Raw genomic sequence first — 19727 nt, 5'->3', positions numbered from 1 at the left:
CGTCTTTATTTGCACTATTTATTGAACCTCTAGCTGCTGCTATTAGGCAAAGTCGAGACATTGAAGGCATTCAAACCAAAAATTTAGAACACAAAATAAGTCTTTATGCAGATGATGTTTTACTATTTACTCCAAATTCACAATCTTCCATCTGCCAAATCATCTCCCTAATTAATAGATTTTCCTCAGTTTCAGAATACTCCATAAACTGGTCTAAAAGCACAATTTTACCAATTAATTGCAATTATCTAAATCCGTTATCTATTAAACTACAAACAGGCAACATAAAGTACTTAGGTATAAATATTTCCTCTAGGCTTTCTGATCTACTCAAGCTAAACCACACCCAACTCCTTAAAACAACCAAGGCGGATCTCACTAGATGGAAAACTCTACCCATTTCTCTAATCGGGAGAGTTGCAGCCATAAAAATGACGATTCTTCCCAAAATTAACTACCTGTTTTCAATGATTCCTTCCAAACCTCCAACTACTTGGTTCAAATCATTAGACTCATTCATTTCCCAATACCTCTGGGAAGGTAAACCACCAAGGATCAGTTTAAAAACTATTCAAAAACCAAAAGATAGAGGAGGACTAGGCCTTCCAGACTTCCAGGACTACTACTCCATGAACAGATTGTGTTATGTACAAAAATGGCTGAATCCTGGTGTGCTGGATGAATCCTGGCTAGACATTGAACAAAATCTCTGTGATAACCTAGATATTTCTAATTTACCTTTCTTCAGTTCTAAAATTAAACAACACAAATGCTTCAGAAGTTTAAACATCAGCTCATCCTTAACAGCCTGGTGGGATTTTCTTAAAAAAAAACAACCCCACATTATTTCCATGTAAACTTACCCCCATTTGGAATAACCCTGACATTTTAATTAACAAAAACATGATTCATTTTGCTTCATGGAAGAACAAAGGAATCCAGTAGTTCCAGCACATAATTCAGAATAGAACATTTATGTCCCTCTCAACGTTATCCTCAACCTATGGAATTAATATAAACACATTTCTAGAATATCAGCAGCTAAAATCAGCTATAAGCACTAAATACTGCCTGACCCAAATAGACCTAGACCCTCCCCTTACAGTAACACGTTTCATTGACCTTAAAAATCCCAAACTCACCTCCAAAATGTATAAGATGTTATTGGACATAGATGAAACCATTTACTTACCCATGACAAAATGGGAGTCTGAGCTATCATTGAATTCTAGTGATCAATTTTGGCTACAGATCTGTTTGAATGCCTTTAAAATGACCAAAAGTCCTAATCTGCAACTTATTCAATACAAGATTCTCTACAGAACTGGCAACTTGGCAGGGGTTCCTGGGCGGGTGCCTTCTGTGCGCAGGGTAGGCAGTGCAGCTGACCGGGAACGGCAGCCGGGTGCCGTGCTGGGTGGCTGGCCGCCGTGGCGGGGGCTGGGGGGGGTTTGGGGTTCTGGGGCCTGGGGCCTGGGGTCGTCTGCCCATGGCCGGTGTTTCGCCCGTTGCCGGTAGTTGGCGCGTGGCCTGGCCCCCCGGGGGTCGACGCCGCATCCCCAACAGGGGTTAAAGGGTTCACTTGGGTGGGTTTATTATTATTATTATTATTATTATTATTATTATTATTATTATTTATTTTATTATTATTTAATTTATTTGGGGTTTTTATTTATTTATTTTCTGGGGGGGGGCCTGGGGGGGGGGGGGGGGGGCGGTGTACTAGTCCTTGGGAAGGCCAGGATATGAATGGTGGGGCTGGACCTCCTGCCCCTCCGTTTTGGCACCGGACCCCTTCTTTGCTGGCTGTCTCTCAGCGCTACGAGTCTCTTGCCTCTGTTTGCGGCTGGCTTGCCGCCTCCTGACTGCCTGGCCGCTCTGGGAGGGGGGGCGCCTACCGCGGCTGGCTGGGGGGCCGGTCGCTCAGGGAAGCCTTCTCCCCCAGTTGTGCCCATCCGCCTGCTCCTCCCCGCTCTCACTCAAACAAATGTTGCACACAGGCACATAGGGCTCCGGGAACTGGATGGGAGGGGTATGCTGGCGGGGCTCACTGGGGGTGTCTCTCCCTGGGGTCGCGTTGGCACCCGCCCTCCTCCCCGCTTTTTACTTGCATATTAAACACTCTGATTCATCTAGGGCCTTGTGGAGAGGGTCTGGTGGAGGGGGGCACGGTGAAACCTCCGTGCTCACCTTTCACTGGCCCCCCCCCACAATTTTAACTTCCTCTGTAGACACACACACTACATGCTACCAGCACACACGCAGCAAATACACACCACTCACAGAGGGACCCCGGAGTGTGGGGGCTCTGCGGCTTGGCAGTGGTGGGCCCTCCACACTGGAGACCTCCTATTTTACCTGCAGCACACACACAGCACACCCACACCTCCATACATGGGTGGGGTCGGGGGGGGGGGGGGCGGTCTTCACCCGCCTGGTCCTCTCAGGGTGGCCGGGCTTGTGGGTATCCTGTCGGCTGCGGAAATGGTCGGGCATACGCCGCTGGCGGTCGGCCGCTGGGGGGTGTTACTGCGTGGCGGCGGGGGTTGGGGAGAGTGACCAGATGCTTGTGAGAATGTGTGGGTGAGTGCATGGGTGGGACGGACCTGGGTGCTGGCTCGCTGGTACCCTCTGGGGCTTTCCCTCCCCATCACAGAGAGGGGAGGGCACTGAGAGGGTTGGGGAGGGGGGCTCAGATATTATGGCGGGGGGGGGTTGTAGTGTGTAGGGTTGTAGGGTTATGGGGGGTGGCTGTGGGTGCGTGGCGATCCCTGGGTTGCTCAGGTCGCTTGCCTGGGCTGGCTTGCGGAGACGGGGCGCCGGTCAGGTGGTGGGTGGCTCATGGGTTCTGGGGGCCCTGGCTTCGTCCTTGGCCTTTGTCTCTGTGTCCGGCGCCCGGTGGCCCCCATGGCTGCCGCCTGGTACGGCTAAGCACTCCTATCCTGTGGCCTGGGGGCCGGACTTTGGGTTCGCTTATGCCTCTGGGTGTAGGGGGGGCCCCTGTAGGGGGGCCTCCTCTGTGCCTGGCTGGTTGGGTGGGTGGTCCCCTCCCCCCCCCCCTCCCGGACTGCCTGGATCCGGATGCTTGGGGTGCTCCTGGCCTGGGGGGCTCTCCTCCCCTCTCCTGGTCTGGCTGGTCTGGCTGGGTAGGATCTGGCTCCCCTTACGAACACACGGTTCAAGTCGGCAGCATGCATGTATCCCCACCCCCACGTGCACGTGCACACTGCCACACTGCTCCCTGTCTGCTTCATCCCTCCTCCTTACCTACAGTGTATTGATGGACAGATTTTTTTCGCTCATCTTCGTGTCAGATTTTCACCTTTGATGTAACATTCGTCTTTCCAGCAGATCTGGTATAATTGTTACAGCTTAAAATAATAACTTATTCAAATCAGTGTTTGTATCCCCCACCTTTTCACCTTTCTTCCTTTTACTCTCTTCCACCCCCCCCCCACACACACACATTATTTCCCTCTCCCTCCCCCCCACACACTAAATACAACGAAAAGGGGTCTACACAAATCTACACTCTGGCTTCTAAAGTTTTATAACCTCTTTTTGTGATAGTAAAACCTGTCCAACGCAAAAGGCTTTCAGCTCTAATCTGTTTGCTCAGCTGTTGGACAGAACAAGTTAAAAAAAAAAAAAAGTAAAACATAAAATCAAAAGGATCATGAATACATAGAATTCAATAGGAAAATACTAAACTGACTAAACTAAACTGGACATCTCTGCCCTTAGACCCCCCTTCAAATCAACTTCCTTTTAATTCCCTCTGCACCATATGGGTATAGTGACCCCCCCCCCCCCCCCCCAGGTGCCTCCCATGACATCATGAACTAAACAAAGTTATAACAGACGTAACATATCTGGAAGAGAATTCAACATTTAATCCTTTCATGACATTATTTCTGATTATATAAAAATATTCTTTGGTGTTTTTTACTTTCAAGTTGATGCTAAATGAAGTAGGGTCCTGGATTTCAGAGTATTTTGTGAATTAGTGACATACGGCATGAAAGGGTTAAATGATGAAGGTCTTAGTGTAACTATTGATCATCTGCTAGTTAACATCAATAATCAGAGCTAAACAGCTTTTGTCTGTGTAATGAGGTTCAGAGGACTCAATGTTTCCTTCATTCATGACATTTCTGTACATTTTTTTATTGACCAACAAAACCAGATTCAAAGTCTTGTAGATGACCTTAACATACAACCTAATCTGCTCTAAGGACAAGAAAACATTCAGACAAGTCCAGACGTGGACATAATAGTTGGTCTCCTTCAGTTACTGAGAGAAAAGCTCACAAAGGTCAAAGAAATAACTGGAATACACTATATACAATACATTATATTTAGAAAACACCAGTTTTATGGCGGACTCAGTTTACCTTGGGGCCCCTGAAGGCAGAGTCTGGCTGAGGCTGGACCCTCAGCACATATGCACATGCCTGCAGCTGGTGGGTTTATGGAGCCAATTTGAATTTAAACAAAAAGTCCAATATTCTCAATAGTTATGTGTGGACAGAGCAGTACTGTACATTCTGACTGCACATACATATGTGTGAATAACCTCAGCCTTTTTTTCTGGACATGATTTTTTCCACGGTTTCACAGGAATGCTTGAAACATCATTTCTGCATCCAAAGCCGTCCCCGGAGCTCAAACACCGTACTGAAGCCACTTTTCTGCTCCTCTGTTCTCCTGGGAGAGAGTTCTCTGGACTCAGGCAGCTCGCTATGACTGGAGTAGCCAGAAGTCCACAAGTGTCTCTATTGGTTTGTTAGGGAGGATGGTGTTAAACGCTGAGCTCCAGTCCACAAAGAGCATCCCTGTTAGCTCTCCTCTAGCTCTAGGTGGGACAGAGCATCATGGAGGGCTGTGGTCACAGAGTCCTCTGTGGATGGACTGCCTCTTTAGGAAAACTGCTCAGAATCCAGACATGGGGGCAGCAGAGACATGAATCCAGCCTTTGGCTCCAAGACAGTCTAGACACTTCAGTGACTCTGTAGACATGGACAGAGAGGTGTTGATATGATCCATTGGTTTGCTGTTCTCCATCTGAACTGTGAACTAGAACATTCTAGCTGTGACATGACTCTAGTTAGTTTGGTTTCAACCTACCAGTACAGACAGAATGGAGCTGATTGCTGCTGATTCTCCACAGACTGGACCAGCAGAGCTCAGAGACTCCCAGTGGTCCGTCTGTCCAGCAGCATCAAACACAGCTGGACTCCATCTTTCTGGTCTGTACATGAACAACAACTACTTTCCATCATTCTGTCCACAGTCGTCTCCATGCTGCACTTTGCAGACCAGTGGATTGTCAGAGTGTCCAACATGGAGCTGATGTTTGGCTCCATGACTTCACTCTGATTGGCTCATTCATCTGGAATTCTGTTGCAGCAGCTGGAGGACAACATTGTCACTTTTGTCAAGAAGGAGCTGAAGAAGATCCAGAAGCTTCTGAGTCACAGGGAGGAAGAGGAGGAGCTGGAGGCTGAAGATGAAGAGCAGAGGAGCAGCAGAGAGTCACTGCTGAAGATCACAGTGAACTTCCTGAGGAGAATGAAGCAGGAGGAGCTGGCTGATGGACTGCAGAGCAGTAAGAGGATTTCTCTGAAGGTTTCAGCTGCTGAGAAATGAAGATTTCCTGATGTCTCAACAGGGATTCAAACCCTCATCATTCAGGGCTGCAGAGACTTGATTTACTGTTTGTTGTCTTCATTCAGGATCTGCTGCTGCAGTTTGTCGACATGAAGTCCAATCTGGTCTGAAGAAGAAGTTCCAGTGTGTGTTTGAGGGGATGGCTAAAGCAGGAAGCCCAACCCTTCTGAATGAGATCTACACAGAGCTCTTCATCACAGAGGGAGGAAGAGGAGAGCTGAATGAAGAACATGAGGTCAGACAGATTGAAGCAGCATCCAGGAAAGCAGACAGAGCAGAAACAAGCATCAGACAAGAAGAGCTCTTCCAACTCCCAGCTGGAAGACCAGAACCAATCAGAACCGTGATGACTAAGGGAGTGGCTGGCATCGGGAAAACAGTCTTAACACAGAAGTTCACTCTGGACTGGGCTGAAGGCAAAGCCCACCAGAACCTCCACTTCACATTTCCATTCACTTTCAGACAGCTGAATGTGCTGAAAGAGGAGAAGTTCAGCTTGGTGGAACTTGTTCATCACTTCTTCCCTGAAACCAAACAAGCAGGAATCTGCAGCTTTGAAGACTTCCAGGTCCTCTTCATCTTTGATGGTCTGGATGAGTGGCGACTTCCTCTGGACTTCCACAAGACTCAGATCCTGAAGGACCCTAGAAAGTCCACCTCAGTGGCTGATCTGCTGACAAACCTCATCAGGGGGAACCTGCTTCCCTCTGCTCTCCTCTGGATAACCACACGACCTGCAGCAGCCGATCAGATCCCTCCAGGATATGTTGACATGGTGACAGAGGTCAGAGGGTTCAATGATCCACAGAAGGAGGAGTACTTCAGGAAGAGGTTCAGAGATGAAGAGCAGGCCAGCAGGATCATCTCCCACATCCAGAGATCCAGAAGCCTCCACATCATGTGCCACATCCCAGTCTTCTGCTGGATCACTGCTACAGTTCTGGAGGATCTGCTGAAGAGCAGAGAGGGAGGAGAGCTGCCCAAGAGCCTGACTGAGATGTACATCCACTTCCTGGTGGTTCAGGCCAAAGTCCAGAAGGTCAAGTATGATGGAGGAGCTGAGACAGATCCTCCCTGGAGTCCAGAGAGCAGGAAGATGATGGAATCTCTGGGAAAACTGGCTTTTGAGCAGCTGCAGAAAGGAAACCTGATCTTCTATGAATCCGACCTGACAGAGTGTGGCATCGATATCAGAGCAGCCTCAGTGTACTCAGGAGTGTTCACACAGGTCTTTAGAGAGGAGAGAGGCCTGTACCAGGACAAGGTCTTCTGCTTCATCCATCTGAGTGTTCAGGAGTTTCTGGCTGCTCTTCATGTCCACCTGACCTTCATCACCTCCAAACTCAACCTCATGGAGGAAGAACAATCACAGATCTCTGAGCCTGAACAGAGCAGTCCAGTCCAGTTCTACCAGAGTGCTGTGGAGAAGGCCTTACAGAGTCCAAACGGACACCTGGACTTGTTCCTCCGCTTCCTCCTGGGTCTTTCACTGCAGACCAATCAGAGTCTCCTACGAGGTCTGCTGACTCAGACAGGAAGTAGCTCACAGACCAATCAGGAAACAGTCCAGTTCATCAAGAAGAAGATCAGTGAGGATCTGTCTGCAGAGAGAAGCATCAACCTGTTCCACTGTCTGAATGAACTGAATGATGGATCTCTAGTGGAGGAGATCCAACAGGTCCTGAGGTCAGGACGTCTCTCCACAGATAAACTGTCTCCTGCTCAGTGGTCTGCTCTGGTCTTCATCTTACTGTCATCAGAAGAAGATCTGGAAGTGTTTGACCTGCAGAAATACTCTCGTTCAGAGGAGGGTCTTCTGAGGCTGCTGCCAGTGATCAAAGCCTCCAACAAAGCTCTGTAAGAACTCTCATGAAAATCACCTTCAGTGAACAAATGAATCTGATGGAAACATGAAAGATTCAATAACTGCTGTCTGTCTTTGTTTTCTGCAGACTGAGTTTCTGTAATCTGTCAGAGAGAAGCTGTGCAGCTCTGTCCTCAGTTCTCAGCTCTCAGTCCTCCAGACTCAGACTTCTGGACCTGAGTCTAAACTACAACCTGCAAGATTCAGGAGTGAAGCTACTGTCAGCCGGACTGGAGAGTCCAGACTGTAAACTGGAGACTCTCAGGTCAGCTTTCATTCAAATGTTGATTCTCTACAGTGTTTTTCAACCAGTGTGCCGTGAGAGATGATCAGATGTGCTGCTGGAAATGACTCATTTTTACTGATCTAAAACATTTACCATCACCAGAATATCAGCTCCATGTTCATCAAATAGGTCCATGTTTCACTCTGACGCTTTTGTGGAGCTCTTTGTAGTAGAAATACACCGGATCTCTCAGCATCTTCCATGTCTTTTATAAGGAGGGCGAGAAAAACTTTTGACGGGAGCTCCTCCCATACGAGGCAGTAGCTCCTCCCACATGCGGCGGGATTCCCTCCCACATGCAGCGGGAGCTCCTCCCACATGCGGCAGGAGCTCCTCCCACGTGTGGCGGGAGCTCCTCCCACGTGTGGCGGGAGCTCCTCCCACGTGTGGCGGTAGCTCCTCCCACGTGTGGCGGGAGCTCCTCCGTGTGGCGGGAGCTCCTCCCACGTGTGGCGGGAGCTCCTCCCACGTGTGGCGGTAGCTCCTCCCACACGTCGCGGGAGCTCCTCCCACACGTCGCGGGAGCGTCAGATTTAGAAACGCACTTTTGGAGGAACGTCCAGCAGCTACTTTGATTGGTGGACGTGAATCTGATGCGGTTAAAACAAAAGTGGAGGACATGAATGAAGTGGGAGGATAGAGGGGGGGACCATGGCACAAATCTGTGTAGAACTGGGACTAAGTTCTGTGTTCTTTAAAGAAATCAGGAATCCATCCCAGAACTGCAGATTTCAATGGAAAAACAGTTGCAGCAGATTTCTGAGCCACAGAGCAGCAGCTCCTCATGCAGAGATATGAAGAGGTCAACCTGCAGCAGACTGACAGGTCTTTCCCACAGACCTGGTTCTGGTTCTGCTTCAGAACCCAGCCTGGATCAGAACCAGCTCTTTCATTAGACTGGTTTCTGGTTCTTGTTCCTGGTGCTTAAACAGACACTAAATCTTTGCTGGATTACAGTGAAGAACCTCTGCAGGTAGTTTCTGGATGAGGCTGGGGGCGGGGCTACCTGGCCAGAGAAAGGTTGAAACCAGGGGTCAGCAACGTTTGTGACACAAAGTGTCAGTTTGACATTTTCTCCACAACAACTGTGGCGTCACCAACAAAAATGTGAACTCTGATACAAAGAAATACAGAAACATTTCCAAAAGATCTGACATTTACTGTCATTCACAAACAGCAGCTCAAAAATGTTTGAAAAGTATTTTGGCATTAACTCCAAAAAGTACTTTCATATAAATATTCCACAAGGAAAATAGGTCAAAGTTGAAATAGTACTGCAACTATGTTTGAAACCAAAAGTACTGCATTTGTGTCTGTCAGACCTACAGCAATAGGATTGGATACTTCAGAACAAAATAACAATATTTTAAAAACTTCACAACCATTACCATGAAAAAATATGATTATTTAGACGGAGCATCACTGCTCCTGAACACACTTTTCTGTCTCATTGCAGGTTGAGGAACTGCAGTTTGTCAGAGATCAACTTTGAAGTTCTGGCCTCAGCTCTGAAGAAAAACCCGTCCAATCTGACAGAACTGGACCTGAGTGAGAACCAGAACCTGCTGGATCCAGGAGTTCTTCATCTATGTGGTTTTCTGGAGAGTCCAGACTGCAGACTGCAGACTCTGAGGTCAGACTCCATGTTTCAGTTGTGTTCACATCAATATGATGAGTCCAGATGACTGACTGATGACATGACTACAGAGTGATGACTGACCCCCCCATTCCCACCTTACCGTATGCTGCTGCTGAGACTCTGAGGCTCCTTTTTCTCTTTTTTCAGAGGTTCTCATGTAGATCTAGTCTGACAATAATCCTGTCCACAGAGGAATGTTTTCAGTCTAACTTTGAATGTAGAAACTGAGTCGGCCTCTCTTCCATGAGCTGGGAGTTTATTCCAGAAAACAGGGGCTTGGTGGCTAAACGCTCTACCTCCAACCGTACTTTTACTAATTCTAGGAACCACAAGCAGTCCTGCATTTAGTGAGTGAAGTGTTCTGATTGGATGGTAAGGGACTATGAGGTCTTTGATATAGGACGGGGCCATTCCATGTAAGGCCTTCTAGGTTAACAGGAGGATCTTGAACTTAATTCTAGAATCAACTGGGAGCCAATGGAGCGAAACTAACACAGGAGTGATGTGATCTCTTCTGCTAGTTCCTGCTAACAATCTAGCTGCTGCGTTCTGAACAAGCTGGAGACTTCTTAAGGAACTCTTAGGACACGCTGCTAACAAGGAGTTACAGTAATCCAGCCTCCACGTAACAAATGCATGGATGAGTTTTTCAGCATCACTCTTAGAAAGTAGATTTCTGATCTTAGCTATATTCCACAGGTGAAAAAAGGCAGTTCTACACGCCTGAGATATGTGAGCCTTAAATGATAAATCCTGGTCAAATCAAAGCTCTTCAGAACTTCTCTCTGGGTAAATGGTCTGGCTGAAGCGCTGATCTCCTCTGCCATCATCAAACTTGCTTCACTTTGTGATTCTTGTTTCCGTCTCGTCCGTCCTTCACAGATTCAGGATTTCCAAAAACGAACTGTGCAGTTGGGAAATGAAAAGACACACTAGAGTCTGCATGAATGTTCAAACCTTTAGCCAAAGGGGGGAGGTGGAGAAACACGACCTGTTAGGCTCTGTGGCTGTCCACTCTCTCTGTCCTCAAGGCAAAAAGCAAAGCTTTTTTTAATATTCAGTAAGGGAAGATGAAAACATCCTAAATATGTCATTAGAATGGTGTGTTTGTGTCTAGTCTGCATTGCAGGTGTCGTGGTTCCATAAACACTCCATTACAGAGAGAAAACAGAGACCAAAGGTCAAAAACAGGCCTACTGGTGACCTCTGTACATATTATGTTACTGAAGGCAGGAATCCAGCATATTTCTGCAATACAATAGACATGCAGTGGCGGTTTTTGATATGGGCGAAGTGGGCGGCACCCAGTAGGGGGCGGCATTTTCCGTGCCTGAGGCGTCTCTCATTAGGTAGAACTTATTCAATGCGGGGCGTCAGCTTTTATTTTGACATGCCTACAGCAGCCTGCATGCCACGCTTCTATTTTTCCACATGTGACACTGAACATCCACCCATCTCATCATCCTCTCCCCCCTCCACACTTATGGTGCAAAAGAAAAGGAGGAAATAACTCAGAGTGAAACAACGTAAAACAGCCCCATGAAAAGGAATCAGGCGGAGGAAAAACCCAATTTAGACCAAAGCAGGCAGAGGGGATTATTTCCCATAATTCCATGCTCCAACACAGCAGACCTGACGTGAACGTGACCACCGCCCTCTGCTGCAAGACACTTGTGCCCCCACCTCTTTGAGGTGGTCTGTGGAACTTAAAAAGTAAAAAAATTCAAGAGGGGGGGCAACTCACCAGTGGCTGGAAGAATCTCACCAACAGGTAATTAGCCGCGTTTACAAAAGTAATCGGAATGAACGCCTGATCAAAAAGAAAATGCGTCATGTAAACGCGCCGTTCAGAATACTCTGCCCCGGTCAGACTCGTTCAGATCAGAATTTCTTTCCGATGGAGATAGGTGGGTTATACCGATCATTTATCCGATCATGGAGCAGGTAAACGGTCATTCTGATCGTGTGTCACTGCTGCTCAGGTTTACGTCACGCATAGACGGTGTTTCACTGAGAGAAAGCTTTGGAGCGCATACGGGACCGACCAGCTGCTCTGCGGACGCCCCGTGAAAAGCGTCGCTCCGCTCTCGCCCCGCTGGCTCTCCCCTCTTTAACCCCTCATGAGGGAGATGCGGGGCAGGAGCGCTTCGTGCCCCCCGACGCTCACTTGGTCCACTGGCACCCGAGTGAGCAGAGGAGCTGGATTAATAACATCGTGTCTGAGGGGAGGAGGATGCTTGTTACGTGTGCGTTTTGTTGTTTTGTTATGTGTGGGAGAATTCAGACTGTGAGCCGTCCCGCCGCTCTGGGTTAGCGGCTGCAGGACTCAGGAGAACCGCCAGCACACTATGGCTTTGGGGCGGTCTGTGTGAACTTTTCAGAGCAGAAATGCCGCTCAGTCCTTAGAAACTGTTCAAACAATCACATGGATTTGTGTTTCCAGTTGTGTCCCGACAAAATAAAGGCTGTTGTTATTCCCACACATTTACGTGCAGCCAAGATGCAGATTGCAGCGTTTCTCGCACGGTCCTGGTTTTTGTGTCCATCAGGCTAATGATGTTAGCCCGTGTTAGCCTGTCCTAAGCTTTCGTCCATCTTAATTCTTCCACAAAACAGCATTGACCACACAGATTAAATATAACGATGAGCAAACAGGCACTTCATAACATTCATAACATTAATAAAAGCACGTTTGGAAGATCGTCTCATATATTACAGAGCTGCTGCATAAATGTTCGTGGCAGCTGTTTGTTTACAACTGGACCTATTTCCTCATCCAGGTTTTTTTTAACACTACTGCGCATGTCCAGATGATTCATTCTGACTGAAAGTGTGAGTCATGGGAACGTTTGTTCTAATGGGAAAAGGTTTTCTGATCCCATGTGCACGGGTGAATTTTAACACCACCATTGATCCCATCAGGATATTCTGCCCATGTAACCGCGGCTACTGTGAGTCTTTCAGTCTAACAATCATCTGAAGGCCGCAGCTGCACCCCCCCTCACAGAGACGGAGTCTGTCAGAAGAAAGGGGGGGGGGGGGGCACATATGGCAGGCCATTTTAACATTAAAAGCTAAGTTTGACTATCCAGAATGAACATTGTAGATATCACCAACGTATTTCTGACTAGTCGTAATTCCATTGTGGATAGTTGGAATTGTAATTCTAGATATCTGTGACGTCATTGTGACGAGTGGAAACGACCCATAGAGATATCTATAATGCAGTTTTGACGAGGCCAAAGTGAATGACAGTTACAGATATCTCAAACGTCATCATCACTAGCTCCTCCTGTCCTCCACGGCCTGCAGCATTAAAAAGACGATTAAAAATCGCTTCACCCGCTGGCTGCTCTACGACGGAGATTAAGGGCCACCAAAAAAGTAAAATTACAAGATTTTAAGTCGTAAATTTACGAGATTAAGTGGAAGTGAGCATGCAGAGCAGCAGGTGAACGCCACACAGCAGCAGCAGACCGACTAAACTTTGTTGAAGAGGTGAGCTGAATGTTTATTGATAACGTTCTAAATGTTTGGAAATTCGTTAGTTTGATTTATGATTTATTCATGTTTTATTCATTGATGGGTGGTTTGCAGGATCTCTGCAGCCCGATGAAGCCGTCAGTGTCCCTGCAGATGTCCACCTGAATCCTTTCTTTCTCCATTAGAGACCAGATCTCTACGTTTCTGTGACGCTTCCGTCTGTGGAGGAGCACTTTTTTGGCATTTTCAACGTTGTAATGCTAATATAACAGACTATTTTCATTCCTCTTTATTGTTTTATGTTGGATCGGGACGTTTCATCTGGAGGAGAGGTGTATGTAACACTGTTTACTTCTGCATTGGTGTTGGGATGACAGGTTCATGACATAAGGTGACAGATGAACTCTTATCCAGATGAACTTATCTCCTAAATTTACGAGATAAAAGTTGTAATTAAAGAAAACAAAACTTTTTTTTTGTAAACTGGTCCTAAAACCCCGTCGTACTGCTGCAACATGGTGCTAATCAGTGCTAATTACAAGTTAGCAGGTGTGATTTGAATGATTACAACAACACGCTTTGCTCCTCCCCTAAAGTGCGATGCAGACCTAATTTGCATACAGATATCTGTGACGTCATTTCGTCAAAACGCTAATTCAAGATATCTGTAATTACATTTTGACTATCCTGAATGAACATTACAGATATCTAAAGTTTCAGATATCTCTATTCAAATTTCATTTCAAGATATCCGTAACTTGATTATAGATATCTACAATTAAATTATGACTATTCCTAACTCCAGTTTGAGATATCTGCGTCATTTTGACTAGTCATAATTCCAGTTACAGATATCTACAACGTCATGGGAATAATATGTTTGAGGATATCTGAAATTACGATTATGGATAGGAAGAATGTAGTTGCAGATATCTGAAATGTTCTTTTTGACCAGGCAAAACTCAAATAAAGATATCTGCAACACACATCCAGTCTAGCTTTTTAATGTTAAAATGGCCTGCCATTGGCACAGACAGAGGAGCTCAGCCTCCATTACGCAACACCTGGATATCACTGCTGTTGGATCACTCAGCAGCTCATGTCAATGATGTCATTATTTACTAACCATTGTAGAAATTTTTATGACGTGTCTTTTCTGTGGTTTAGTTGGTGTCAGTGTTTGATATAAAGACAGCAGGAAAACAGCTGCACTTTATGACATCATAAATAAACCATAAATCATTTTTTATGAATGGATGGAGGTTTATGGAGGATTTCTACTGTTGGTGTTGCACAAAGTTAGTGTAACCCTCTCTTTGCTCCTACTGCTCCACAGGCGGTGCGGTCCACTGTGGTAGAGGGGAATTTTTCTTTTGCTCAGGTTGGGTGAAGGCTTGGGTCAAATTTTACCTATCAAGGTTAATACTATCCACCCCAAGAATTTCACACGACACGTACAGAAAATGATAACAAATGTATTAATAACAGAATTATACTCAACAGTTTCAAAATAAAAAATTGTTCAAAATAAATAAATAAAAACCACTGAGATCTCAGGGAAAATTGCAGTTTGGAGCTCCAAAAAAAAAAGAAAAAAAACCCACAAAAATACCCTCAATTGAGTGCACTCAACAGTCCTACCGCCCTCTAATGTCCAGGAATGCAGTTCACGGAGTCGGTTTGGGTGTAAGGGGATGATGGGATGGGACCAACAGTCTTTTCACTCAAGGAGGGAAATTATCCAAGATGGAGGCGTAGAAGGACCGGGAACAGAAGACGGCAGACGAAAGAAAAACTCCTCTGGAATGTCACATAAAAAAAAAACCAGCCTGCACAACGTGCAGAAATATTATTCATTTAACTCTTATTCACTAGAAATTTAATTAAAACAGTTCAAAAAGTTTTTTTCTTTTTCCTATTCACAGCATATCAACAACATACAATGTTTTTCCACATTTATTAACTGCATAACCAGGTTATAATAACCAATGTGACTGAATATAAAAACTGAAAAATTCTTATAAAAAGTAATCAAAGTTATCCCGACTGGTTTTAATGTAATCCTGTGCACGCGGCAACTCGGTTTAGCATGCTAACACAGCGGTTTGAATAGCTGCAATAACTCACCAGGATATCCGTTGTACAAGTAAAAAAAAAAAATCTTCAGTGCAGTTTCAACATACGACGGAGTATTAGGGCCACCAAAAAAAAAAAAAAAAAATTAGAGCCACAAAAAAAAAAAAGTAAAATTAAAGCCGCAAGCGGCATTGTATGGCCCGCAGACGCAACCCGCCTTCCACGCCCAACTCTACGTACCACCGCCTCCCTCACCGCCCTCACTGCCCACTTTTGATAAAGGGTAGTCAAAACGGCATTTGCTAATTATGCTAACTATGCTAGCTATGCTGATTTGGCTGAAAGTGCTAGCATTGCGATCAGCATCATAAACTGACTCAGGAAAACACATTACCTAAAATGCTAATTATGCTAACTATGCTTACTATGTAACATAGCTAAAAGTGCTAGCATAGCGATCAGCATCATCAACTGACTCAGAAAAACAAATTACCTAAAATGCTAATTATGCTAACTATGCTAGCTATGCTTATGTGGCTAAAAGTGCTAGCATAGTGATCAGCATCATCAACTGACTCAGAAAAAAAAACATTAACTAAAATGCTAATTATGCTAACCATGCTAGTTATGCTAACATAGCTAAAAGTGCTAGCATAGCGAGCAGCATCATCAACTGACTCAGAAAAACACATTCCTCCATTGGTGAGAGCTATACGTCATAAGTTAGTAAAAAAACAAACACTTTTTTCAAAATGGCGGCTTTTCTGTTGATTTTATCTCCATAGCAACCATTTTATGTTTTGGTCCCCTCAGGAGGACGAACAGACTGACGTCAGTTTCGGACAAATCGTTAAAAGTAAACTTTTTGTTGTCCTTAGCAACAGTGGTTTTATGCTAACCACGCCCACATTCCTTATATGTCCATATCCAGTGTTTTTTAATGTATGCAGTTTAAGGCATTATTACATGCATTCAAATTTCAAAGTAGTCCATTGAAAAACATAGGAGTTATAACAGTGCGCCACTTTGCTAGTTTGCCACGCGTACGCCGTTTAAAATCTACAACTTCTAATTGCAACATTTTTTTCACAGTAGCTTGCCGTTGATGCCCAAAAAGTTTCGAGACGATCGCGGAAAATTCCAACGACAAGTTTACGATTGAATCAAGGGGTAAAGGCGTTTTTTATAGAAAATTCAAGATGGCGGCCTTTTCCCGAGGTCAAAGGTGGACGAAACTCCAGAGGTAGTTGTGGACTGGCTCTAGCAACATGTGAGTCAAATTTCGTGAAAATCCCTCGACAGGACCGGTTGGCTGCCTCGGTCCCGTCGAGGCCTGACCAGAGCTCTTCTAGGGCCGGCGTTTGGGGGTGGGGGCCTGGGCTTGCTCCGGGGGGGGCCGGCGCTTTCTGGCTCCTCTCTCTCTGTGTGGGGGGGGTGGTGCTGGGCCTGGGGTGTCGGCGCCTCCGGGGGTGGGGCCCCTGGGCTGGGTGGGCCTGGCCCCCTTGCTGGGGGGGGGGCGGGGGACAGCTGTTTGACCACCGGGGGACAGTCTATCAGTTGTCCCCAACTTACCCCCTTCCTCATATTACCTCATAATAGGGTGAGGGGGTGGGGGGCTTAGCCTGCGATGAGCCTTGGGGGGGGGTTTACTAGGCAGTGGCCCCCCTCCTATGGTTGCCGTATGGAGTGGGCCCCCCCTCTTTCGGTTTTACTTGCACCTTAGACATGTAGGGCCCTTGGTAGGGGGGGTGCTTGGACATCACTGCCAGCAAGCAGCGGATGTCCTCCTAGCACCCTACCCGCCAATTTTAACCGCACCTTAGACATTTAGGGCCCCTTGGTGGGGAGGGTGAGGGGACGTCACTGTGAGTAATCAGGAGATGTCCCCTTAGTGCCCTACCCGCCAATTTTAACTGCAACCCCCTTAGTACACACACTCCTCCCCCCTCAATATATACATCCCAACATAAACACACACACATGCACACACACCATCTCAAACACACATACACGCACACACATTTTGCAAGGAAGGTGGGACCTGGGTCCATCTGTCCCCTGCCTCTTCCCTGGTGGGGGGTGCGGGCCCCTTTGCAACGGCGGCCGTGTCCCCGGGGTGCAGGCTTCCTGGGCCCGGCGGTGCTCTCTCCGCGCGGTGGGGGAGTTCACATTACATCTGAGCCGGGGGTGTCTGGTCCCTGGGGGGTGGGTTCTGGTCCTTGCTCCTGAGTGCTGGGCCCCGCCAAATTTCCAACTGTGGCCGAGCCTGGTCGGGCCATATTTATAACACCCCTTGTGGGCCCTCTTTTTTTCCCCGGGGTTCCCCCCTCCTGGGCGGGGGCGGCGGGCCCCCTGCCTCGCTCCTCCCTGGACCAACCGTGGGCCGGGCGGATGGCTGCCTGGAGTGCGGAGCGGGTCTCCCTTGGGGGGTCCTGGCTCGTACCTGGGGTTGGGGCGGGGGGATGCCCGGAACTCCTGGGTGGTGGTGGGGTGCTCGTTTGGGGCTGTGGGCGTCCTTCTCCGGTGGGGCTCTGCGTTGGGTTCTCCCGGCGCGGCGGGGGGGCTGCTCTCCTGGTTGGGCTGGGGCGGCGCTCTCTTTCCCTCCGTGCTTCCCTGGCCTCTGGCTCTGGGGGCCTTGCGGCGGCCCTGCTGGCCCTGGCCTGGGTGGCGGGCTTGGTCGCCCGGGCGGCGGTTGTTCCCTGCCGGTTCCCGTGTGGCGTTGGGGGGATTCCGGCTGCCGCTGCTGCTGCAGTGGGGGTCTTGGGGTGGGGATGGCTGGGCACTCTCCCTCCTTCTTTTCACGTTCCACCATCCATTTTAGAAGAACATAAAACCTCACCTGAGCACTGGTGTTAGCTCACCTTTGCACTAATAGCTTGCATGACTGAATGACTGAAATGTTTCACACTAGTTGGTTTTAAGGCATAAGTATGCGTGTGTGAACACTATCTGTTTTGTGTACATGCCGATAGGTGGACATTTTTGCAGCTAGCAGGTGTGTTTATAACATTTGAGTGTGTGTGTGGATGGGCCCCGCCCTTTTTGTACTGCATTTGAACCTTACCATAATGATTAACAACCAGTAAACTTGTTGCTGTATGCTGCTTCATGGTCTTATCCCCCTTCCCCTCCTATTATCACCCCCTACCCCCCCCTCTCTCTAGCGTCCCTCTCTCTTCTTCCCCTCTTTCCTTTTCCGTCCGGTCCAACACCAAAGATTTTCAGACATGATTGAAATTAATAAAGTTTGGCCTCAATTACAAAAGGGGTTTATTCAGACATACCTTTGGTTTGTCAGAAGATGAATAACCCCTCTTGTTAAAGCAAAATATGTCCAACACAAGAGGCCCTCAGCTCTCGTCTGTCTGCCCAGCTGTTGGACAGGACAAGTTAAAAAAAAAAAAAAAAAAAAAAATTTCGTGAAAATCGCTCGAAAAAAAGTTCATTTTTCCATATTGTGTAAAAACGCGAAAAACGCAAAATGGCAGATTTTGGCACAAAATGGCCGCCAAACCGTAGGTCGTGTCACCATCCCGTAATGATTTCAAAACGTCCTTTGGATATCGCGGACAAGGGTATATTGGTTTCGTTAGTCGATTCTCAAAAAAAAAGTTCCGAATTTTTTCGTTTTTGCCGAGTCGGCACATTTTTTTGCTACGGTTTTTTGCTTACCAAGCCCACATTCCTTTATCGATCTTGTCGTGCGTAGCATCGTTTTGTTCAGCGCGGGCCAAGGAATCGCATATTTCCTCTTCAAGACATTCCGATGAAAAATGTGCGAGCTAGCCAAGATGGCAACTGTTGCTAGCTCGCCACGCACACGCCGTTCAAAATCTACAACTTCTAATTCCAACATTTTGTCCAGAGTAGCTGGCCGTTGGTGCCCGAAAAGTTACGTGATGATTGATGAAAATTCCAACGACTAGTTTTCGTTTGTATCTGGTGCTAAAGGTGCTTTTTTGAGAAAATTCCAGGTGGCGGCCTTTTCCCAAGGTCAAAGGTCAACGACACTTCTGGGGTGTTTGTAGACTGGAGCTGGCAGCAAGTGTGTGCAATTGCTTGAAAATCGTTCAAACAAAAGTGTCTTTTTCCCATATTGTGGGAAAACACGAAAATCGCCAATTCTCAGAGTTCGCCACAAAATGGCCGCCAAGCCGTAGGTCGTGCGGCCTTCCCATAATGATTTCAAAACATCTTTGGGATATCCCCGACACGTGTGTCTTGGTTTGGCGACTGTATTTTGAAGTACATTTTGTTCGGCCCCATACGCGATTTTCGGCCCATTCATTTTTTTGACGGGATCGCTGGCCGTGATGTCATCGTCTTCGGGGGGGTGACGTTGACTTTGTGGAAAATTCATTTGCAATTTATCCCAGGTGTGTGCACATTTTGGTGACTTTTCGAGCATGCGGCAGGGGTCAAATTCTCGCTGAAAGGCGGCGAAGTCGTCGTTCCAACTGCGAAAACAATATGGTCCTTGCAGTCAGTGACTGCTGCTGCGGGCCATAATAATAAGTTTTTATTTAGATCCAATCCCTCTATGTTTCACAAAGACACACACAGGATGTCCCACACCAAGACATTATTGCTGAAATGATGCAGGAGTCCAGCTTTAAAGAATGATAAAAGAGCAAAGAAAACAGAATGATTTGATTTGTAATTTCTTATTATGAATATTTCCAGGTTTGTTTGTTTTGTTCTGCAGCATC

General features: G+C 47.0%; 1 protein-coding gene across 1 annotated transcript in view; it reads left to right on the top strand.

The window, feature by feature from the left end:
- Positions 1–19727, top strand: part of LOC110014187 (NACHT, LRR and PYD domains-containing protein 12-like) — a 43127-nt gene that overhangs the window by 13085 nt on the left and 10315 nt on the right. The window contains exons 5-9 of the mRNA XM_078930428.1: positions 5171–5249; positions 5410–5608; positions 5736–7527; positions 7623–7799; positions 9277–9453. Coding sequence (XP_078786554.1) covers positions 5171–5249; positions 5410–5608; positions 5736–7527; positions 7623–7799; positions 9277–9453 — 2424 coding nt within the window. The remainder of the gene's footprint in view (positions 1–5170; positions 5250–5409; positions 5609–5735; positions 7528–7622; positions 7800–9276; positions 9454–19727) is intronic.

Source organism: Oryzias latipes, chromosome 2, assembly GCF_053564925.1.
Source record: "Oryzias latipes strain Hd-rR chromosome 2, Olatipes_Hd-rR_3.1".
Taxonomy (NCBI): Eukaryota; Metazoa; Chordata; class Actinopteri; order Beloniformes; family Adrianichthyidae; genus Oryzias; species Oryzias latipes.
Note: the sequence above shows the minus strand (reverse complement) of the source record. Positions and strands in the feature narration are given on the sequence as shown.